Source organism: Saccostrea echinata, unplaced genomic scaffold (genome assembly GCF_033153115.1).
Source record: "Saccostrea echinata isolate AGI-Se365-2 ecotype Australia unplaced genomic scaffold, CSIRO_AGI_Sech_v1 ptg000054l, whole genome shotgun sequence".
NCBI classification, from domain to species: Eukaryota; Metazoa; Mollusca; class Bivalvia; order Ostreida; family Ostreidae; genus Saccostrea; species Saccostrea echinata.
Window position 1 is genome coordinate 20817994 of NW_026889803.1, and position 9073 is coordinate 20827066.

General features: G+C 32.7%; 1 protein-coding gene across 1 annotated transcript; it reads right to left on the reverse strand.

Moving 5' to 3' along the window:
- Positions 1-3574: 3574 nt before the first annotated feature.
- Positions 3575-4618, reverse strand: LOC133205980 (beta-1,3-galactosyltransferase 1-like). Its single transcript, XM_061341884.1, has one exon. The coding sequence runs from the start codon at positions 4562-4564 to the stop codon at positions 3590-3592; it is 975 nt and encodes a 324-aa protein (XP_061197868.1). The 5' UTR covers positions 4565-4618; the 3' UTR covers positions 3575-3589.
- Positions 4619-9073: the final 4455 nt, after the last annotated feature.

The window sequence follows — 9073 nt, forward strand, 5'->3', positions numbered from 1 at the left end:
TTCCCTCTCTGCACATATTGTCGTCCATCGGTACATATTGTCGCCGGCTGAAAAGTTACACATGTACATATTGTCGCTGGCGACATTATGTGCCTCACCCTCACTGTACATATTGTCGCCCCACAGATATTGTTGCTTAAACATTTCTTTTGTTGTTTTTTGGTAGTTTTGTAGATGTAATTGGTGTGTGAATCACACTGACGTGTCACATATTCTATTTCATGCAGTGTGATTCTGACGGTACATTTTGTCGCCCTGTTCATATTGTCGCCGGCGACAATGTGTACCTACCCTCACTGTGCATATTGTCGTCCATCAGAACATGTCGCAAGACAATGCACGGCATTGCCGTGAAGGTAGGTACATATTGTCGCCGACGACAATACGTACCGTCACAAACCCCGATACCTATATTCAATTTAATATCATTTTAAAGAAGAGGTCAAGAAGATATGAAAAGTCGTTTTCCTGAGAGACTGTGGGCAATATTGATACATTTCCTTTGTCTGAGATGGAGAAAACTCTCATTTTTATGCCCGCTTTTCTTCATTTTTCATTGAAAAAGGCAGTTTTAAATATGATTTTTCGTTTAGTTTATCTAAAAATTAGGTCCCGATACACCTTAATTTATTTAGCTATAATTGTAATAAATTATAAAAGGGGTTTGTTTCTCAAATTTGAGAAATCTGTAGGCACTCTTCATATACTAGATCTTGACCTTAAGACTGGGAAAGAGCCGTTGAAATCTTTCCAACTTATTTAATACACTTTGAAAAAGTTGACTCTCTTTACCCAATGCTTTTTGGCCTCTCTTTAGCCCTGACAACAATAACATCACATCAGAACATTTGAATACATTGCGTAGCAAACATATGAATATTTATCAACATACACATGTAGTTGCAAAACATAGACCATAAATATATCTAATTGGGAAACTCAGATTCACTTCTTCAATTTCAGCTATTTTAGTAGACCGTTTCAGAAATAGATATTAAGATTGAAATTTATCATGACGTAATTAATCCTAAAAGGCAAGATCACAAAGGTTGAACCAATAAGGCAATGGATATTCGAACTGAGTCCTAGAGTGTCTTAAGATTTCACTATTGTAATTTATGCACATAGACAAAGAAAACTTGTAATCAAACTAATAAGAGTCCCATGGGTCATAGCACTTACCTGAGTCAGATTGGTCCTATTTTCTTTTTCCGAATTCTTCCAGGAAAAAATTGATTGACCCCATATTGTGTCCCCAAACTCGCTCTAAGGGGTCACGACTTAACCAAACTTAAATTCAATATACATGTACTTGGGGATTCTGAAGATCAATATGCCTGATCTGGCCTTTCTGTTCTAGTCAGGAAGATTTTTAAATCGCTTCCCTGCATGCAGTCATTTACATTATTTAAAAGTTGAACATCCATTTATCTCATCCTACCCCAGTGCCCATAGTTCGATCAAACTTGAATCCAACGGCAAGGGAATTTTGTAATGAAATGGTACATGATCCAAAACATATTTCTTTCATCTCACTCGAATTAAAGTGGTTTTCAATACAAAATAATACGTTTCCAGTGGATAGGAAAAGGAAGCTCAGTTCAAAAGATTCATGCGCTAACATTAAAAACACAAGTATACAAGTACTTAGGAGTGCTAACATATAATATATTTGTATACTGTAAAATGACTTATTTTCGTAGGGCTCAAATTTTGAGTTCGTGGGGATTTGATTCCGTAGTTGAAGAAGGGTTGATTTGTTATTTATCTGAAATTTTACATTTCGCTGGGGACAAGAATTCGTCGGTCTCCTCATATACAATGAAAAAAAAACACGAAAATGAAACCGCCATGTTTACCAGATACTTTACATGTACATGTAATGTTATTTACTTCATCATTAATTAAAAGTAATAATATTTAGTAATAATTATTTTAATAATTAGTAATAATTATTGTTATAATTAATTAAAATAGTAGTGATATTATTGTGAGAATTGGCACAATGTATAGAAATATCCATTATATATATATATATATATATATATATATATATATATATATATATATATATATATGAAATCTAAAGAATAAAACTGTTTTGATTGTCGATTTCCAATCCGCATGTACATGTAGTATTCTGAGTGTTTCCCTTCCTTTATGTTCTCTAAATCAGCAATAAAGTCAACCATTTTACAAAATATTCTTTACATACACCTAACAAAAGTGTGTCTGTTCATACTATAATTATCTGAGTAGATGGTAATGAATAATCATATACTGAGTAATACAGGAAAAAATCGTGACATTTTATTAATTGGAATTATTTTCAGAAACGTGAATAATGAATTTTTTTTTGTAAAAAAAAAAAACAAAAAAAACAACAAAACAAAACCAACCAACCCCCCCCCCCCAAAAAAAAATACAACAAAAAACAACAACAACAAACAAACAAGAAAAAAAAACCCCATAAATATCTTTTTAAAAATACATCTCTACATTTGAAAAATCTTTCAATAGTATATATATTTTCTCTACATTCTGATTTCTTACTTCATTTAAATACCTGAATTTTATACATCTACGCGAATAGCTCCCAAATTGTCAAATATAATTTTATTTTCAACTTTCAAGATTTCTCACCACAAATTCAAATGATGCATTTTTAAAGTACTTTTCTTACTTAACAGATTCGTAGCCTATGTACCAAAAGAACAGTCATATAAATACAGGAAGTAGCATGTTAGTTCTTAGACTATTATTCTAAGCATAAAATTTGAACGGAAAAAGAAGTTTGGATTTCTTTTTGGAATTTTTAGACAATACAACAACTAAGAACAAACTTAATGCTACATTAAATAAGAATATGTTTGAACATCAATTAGACATAAAGAAGGCTGTGACAACAGAAAATCATAAAAATTCTTAATCCCTCCATTTTGTCATCCATTCAAGGAATGATCGCCAAACAGGCTCGATAATTTGCAAAATACTGAATGTATTATTAGTATATTTCTACTATTCTTGATTTTAGTTGTACTTTCTTGTATAACAACTTTGACAAATCCATAGCTTTCCTGTTCTTACCTATATATTCTTGTATTACATTGTACTTTAGCAAAATTCAGAAGTACATACTCATGTTGTGAGCTTCATGAAGGGAGATGGTGAATTAAGACTTCAGAACTTATGCCCAATTCCATTCTATAAATTTATTGCAATAAAATAAATTCAAATCAAAAACTGGACGAATCTAAAATTCATTACTAGAAAATGGTTCCATTATTTATATCATCTGAGAATCAGGTATCGTAAAAATGAAAAAAAAAACCCACAAAGAAATGATTTAAACTTGTTGCAATACTAGTACGTGACAAAAATAAGCAGAGAAAATGCACAAATATAAGTTAGATGTGTAAAAGACTCACCAGGGTTTACCTTTTTCTTTCATATGTAGTAATTATCTTGTAATATGTTATAAACAGTAACAGCAAAATTAAAACTTGATCCATACAGTATTAAGATCAGATTTCATAATACAAATAATAACAAAAAATGTGTGAGAAACATTTCATTCAACCCTTCCCAATTAACTTTTACCCGAAGTTGGACAAGGTACATTGTTTTGAACATCTGTCCATATCTGCCTTATTTCGGATACTGAATACCTATGACCAGATACTGCAGTTTTGTAGGAACAAGCTGTTGGGTCACGTTTAAGGTAAGTAAATTCTTGGAAATCAATGATATCCACTTTTGCAATAGTTCTACAGATTCCAGTTATGTATATGTCCTCCAGCCAAAATAAAGCTACTCTTTGTGTAACGTTATAAAGAGGCTCAACAGAGTCCCCAGACAACACGTACGCAGTTCCACTACAGTACGGTGGATAATAACGTTTTGAATACTCCTTTACAGAAGTAAACCATTTACTCTTTTCATCCCTTAGAGGCATAGCTCCATTTATACGCTTTCCTATGACAGCATTTGTGGGATTTTTATTCTTCAATATCGATATTAAATTTCTAATATGAATAAACATGTCGTCATCCGTTTTAAGTACATACTCGGCATCATTGCAGAACTGAGAAACCCATCTCAAAAGAGCAACAGACTTAATAGAGAGATTCCTGTAGGAGTCGATGAAGTCTTCCTGAATAATATCATGGTATTGTACACTTTCTACAATGACCTGAGTTTGAATGGTTAAATTTTGTGGATTTCCCAACAGAAACATGATTTTTATGGAAGGGTCATATTCCGCCACTGATCCCCAGGTCTCCCTTATCGTTTGTCTTTGTTCCGAATTTGCCGGTGAAACACAGACAATGACAAGCAAGAAAATATGTTCGTCTTGACAAGCCTCGGATTCAGAGATCAAGTAGGAAAAGTTATGCTCATTAGAACTAAATTTGTAGTCAATGTCTTCAAGTCCCAAATTGTTGGGATTAATATTCTTTCTGGTGTGAATCTGGTTCTTTCTGTCTGTGTATCTTATCGACAAAAATACCATAAACAATGTGACGACACAAACTATAATAAAATAGACGAGTCTTAACATCATGTCACAAAGAAAATCCTTATTTGCATGCTGATTTCTCCTGGATAATCCAATCAATAAAAAGTATAATCCTGAAAGTTTGCTTTCTTAAGTATTTTCGGTCACAGAACACTCCGTTCAGAACACGTGTTCAATATATAAAATTACCTTGCAAGAAGACAAAACAAGATAAGTTTACCTGTGGCGGATAAATACATAGGTTGACAACTGCAAAGCGGCGTCACAAAAACACACTCATATAAACAATGCGCGTGTGGTACAATGTATTACACGTGTATCTAGCCATAGGCTCTTTTCCATGCTATTATTAGGAGGGTTTTTTTTTTTTTTATAGATTTTGTTAAGGTTTATTAATTAAAAACTGTTAAGCTTTATTTCAAAGAATTTAATCGTAAATCGTAAGTTTTATCCAAAAGTTTTTACCAAAAAAGACAAACTAAATTATTTGTTTATATAACTTTGGTTATTATTTCATGTTTTATACTCTACTGTCGGAAAACAATGAGAGCTTTTCTACTGATAAAGTGTACTTTATCTGTCCGTCTGTCTGTAAACAGTTTTTTCCTTCAAAATTCCACCCCTCAGCTTTGTTCCACTTTAAGTAAGATTTTTAAGCAAAAAGTTCTATTCTTACAGTTGCTGAATTTTGAACGAAAACATTAAGATAAATTATTGTTTAAAAAAAGTCAACATCAACTTTTTTTCTCACACTGTTATTATTGCAGATCATTAGAAGTCCATTAAAAACTCCTGATTTATACATAGAACACTATATATATATATATATATATATATATATATATATATATATATATATATATATATATATATATATATATATATATATATATATATATATATACAAAGCACTAAAAATGACCAACGACACGAACAATAATAATTGTCAAATTTTCGGGACGACCTGCCCCTTCCTCAGGACAAAGAAAAAGTTAAGAAGTCATAAAAACAAAGGAAATAGAGAAACAAAAACAACTAGCACTACTACTAAACTACCAAACACTAAATATTTACAGTGTTACATGTTTAATTTTAAGTTAATAAACAGTCGTGAACAAAAAAATCCGGAGCGCTTTGAATTGCGTCCGGTCTATCGGGTGAACTTTGGTGAAGTGCGATTTACATAATTGAACGAATTAATTATCGCTAATTAATTACGACAAGCAGTAAATCGTACATTGTCTTATTCTCTCAAAATAGCGTACCTATACATGATAAAAAGAAATTAAAGAAAGATAATATGGAAGGGCAATTTTAAAAATATGAATTTGGATATATTATAAATTTGGAGATCGGATAAAAGAAATACACAGAAATGTAAGCTGTAAATATCTGGGTAAGTTGTTCCAGAATTGCTAATGCGAATTAACGGTAAAGTTTACACTATATAGAGAGAATGAACTTGTTTGTTACAATCCGGGATTGGGTCTAGTTCACGTTCATCCTGGTGAAGTCATTAAGTTTGTTAATGCCATCAGGGCGGAATGACTTCAGCCTGTGCATCCAGAACCTTTCCTTGCCTTTTCTCTGAACGTCTGTCCATCTTGGATTATGGCCAATAACCTCTACTGTCATGTCCTCCCATTTGTGACCTTCAAGGTTGAAATGTTCCCCTACGGGTTCATTGAGTTTTTTGGTCCTAATGGTAGAACGGTGATTATTGACTCTTCTGTTGTACAATGCCCGCACCGTACAAACTGCTATTGATGAGATGGCGGGACATGACAGGCACAATCTAATATGCTACAAGGAAAAAGACAATAGCGGCAGGGTCCCTCTGGTAACCACATTCCATCCCGTCCTTAAGAACCTTAGCGGTATCCTTCAAAAAAATTGCCAATTCTCCACTCAAATACACGAATGGCAGAGGTCTTTAAGGAGCCCCCATTGGCTGCATACAGACGCCCGAGGAATCTAAAGGACATGGTAGTAAGAACCAGATTGGACAATCCATTACCTAACGGGGGCTTTAAAACTTGTTCTGACAGAAGATGTCTTCTCTTTAAGCACAGCTCTGACACAGACAGCTTTAACAGCCCCGTTACAGGCCGCAGCTACAAAATACTAGGGAATTTGTCCTGTCAAACAGACAACTGCATTCATCTCATCAGTTGCAAAGTTTGCTCCAAACAGTATGTTGGTGAAACAGGAGATCTCCGCAGAAGAGTCAATAATCACCGTTCTACCATTAGGACCAAAAAACTCAATGAACCCGTAGGGGAAAATTTCAACCTTGAAGGCCACAAATGGGAAAACATGACAGTAGTGGTTATTGACCATAATCCAAGATGGACAGACGTTCAGAGAAAAGGCAAGGAAAAGTTCTGGATGCACAGGCTGAAGTCATTCCGCCCTAATGGCATTAACAAACTTAATGACTTCACCAGGATGAACGTGAACTAGACCCAATCCCGGATTGTAACAAACAAGTTCATTCTCTCTATATAGTGTAAACTTTACCGTTAATTCGCATTAGCAATTCTGGAATAACCTACCCAGATATTTACAGCTTACATTTCTGTGTATTTCTTTTATCCGATCTCCAAATTTATAATATATCCAAATTCATATTTTTAAAATTGCCCTTCCATATTATCTTTCTTTAATTTCTTTTTATCATGTATAGGTACGCTATTTTGAGAGAATAAGACAATGTACGATTTACTGCTTGTCGTAATTAATTAGCGATAATTAATTCGTTCAATTATGTAAATCGCACTTCACCAAAGTTCACCCGATAGACCGGACGCAATTCAAAGCGCTCCGGATTTTTTTGTTCACGACTGTTTATTAACTTAAAATTAAACATGTAACACTGTAAATATTTAGTGTTTGGTAGTTTAGTAGTAGTGCTAGTTGTTTTTGTTTCTCTATTTCCTTTGTTTTTATGACTTCTTAACTTTTTCTTTGTCCTGAGGAAGGGGCAGGTCGTCCCGAAAATTTGACAATTATTATTGTTCGTGTCGTTGGTCATTTTTAGTGCTTTGTATAAATTTCCATCCGTGACCTTGTATCTACTTAGTAGATCCGACACTTAGGATATACAGTGTTGTTGGCTTTTAGTGCTTTATATATATATATATATATATATATATATATATATATATATATATATATATATATATATATATATATATATATATATATATAAGGAATCACTGTCTAGTTAGTAGAGTATGCCAGGGCATCAACGATAGTTAGAAACGTTGGATACTTTGCATTTGCCGTTATGCATAAATTATCCCACGTTTCCAACTATCGTTGATGTCCCTGGCATACTCTACTTACTAGACAGTGATTCCTTATATTTCCATTTTATTTTGAAATAAAATTGTAAATTTAGATTTTAAAAATGTAGACTAATAGATTTAAAGCGACAGTACGGCTGCAAAATGTGTGCTTTTTCATTCAAATTTACCCAATATATCATTAAGAAATAAGGTATAAAGTTGATGTAAGCAGTTTGAGAAACAGAAATATTCTCTACTCAAATAAAATTAACGTAATTAGAATCTGCCGGAAAATCAAGGGTCGTACGAACTGGAGCAATCTTAGATCTGTTTATTTGTACCACGTGAATTCTAAAACAACACGTGCCTACACTGTGTAGTTTACAATTATAATGAATACTAGGTAAAAGCAATTTTCAAAAGCTATTATCATAACTTTCTGATAAAATAATCTAAAATAATAATCGTAAAGATTTTAGTTTGTATTCAGGTGAATTTAACAGAATTAAAAGTACAAATATTGACGTTTTGTGTATTGGGGTCCAAGAAAGGAAAAACCAATCAATCATGCGTTATCGCGGCAAATGTCAAAAAAAAAAAAAAAAAAAAATTGCACAGTTAAAAAAATTAGCACTTCAAATGGCAACAATGTTTATAAATCAAATGTGTATTTTTATGTTGAGTTTACACTAATTTTTTTTTTCTTTGAAAGCGATGGAAAAATGAGAAATGATAACAAGTGTCAGCGGGTCTTTTGTAGGATATATAATCCAACACTGGATTCGGCACAACTATATTTATTTACTGTGCTTATAACAAAAAACCTATAAAGTATAAATTAAACACACTCTCACAACACAATACACACATAAAACGAATACTTTACATTTAACATCAGACATTACAACACATAAATTATATGATTGTTCGCTGTCGGGATTAATTAATAAAAGTAAATTATAAAATACATTTATATAATGATTATAATAAAGGTAAACAGAAAGCTTACCAGGAATCCAGTTAAATTAACTCCAAGTAATACTTTACAGAATACTTATGTTTCAAATACATGTACAGACTTCTACCGTAAAGGCAAAAAGCGTGGGGGGTCGAGATTTGGCGGGTACTACGTTTATATACTCGGTGCAGAAATTAAAACATGCATATTAATAAGAAAAAACAGTCGATTGTTGGTCAGCTGTAAGGTCACATTAGGTCACCTAACCGGAAACACGTGGAAATACAAAAATAAACAATGTCACAT

Excerpts from the sequence above, each read along its gene's own strand:
- LOC133205980 (XM_061341884.1), bottom strand. The coding sequence starts at position 4,564 with ATGATGTTAAGACTCGTCTATTTTATTATAGTTTGTGTCGTCACATTG.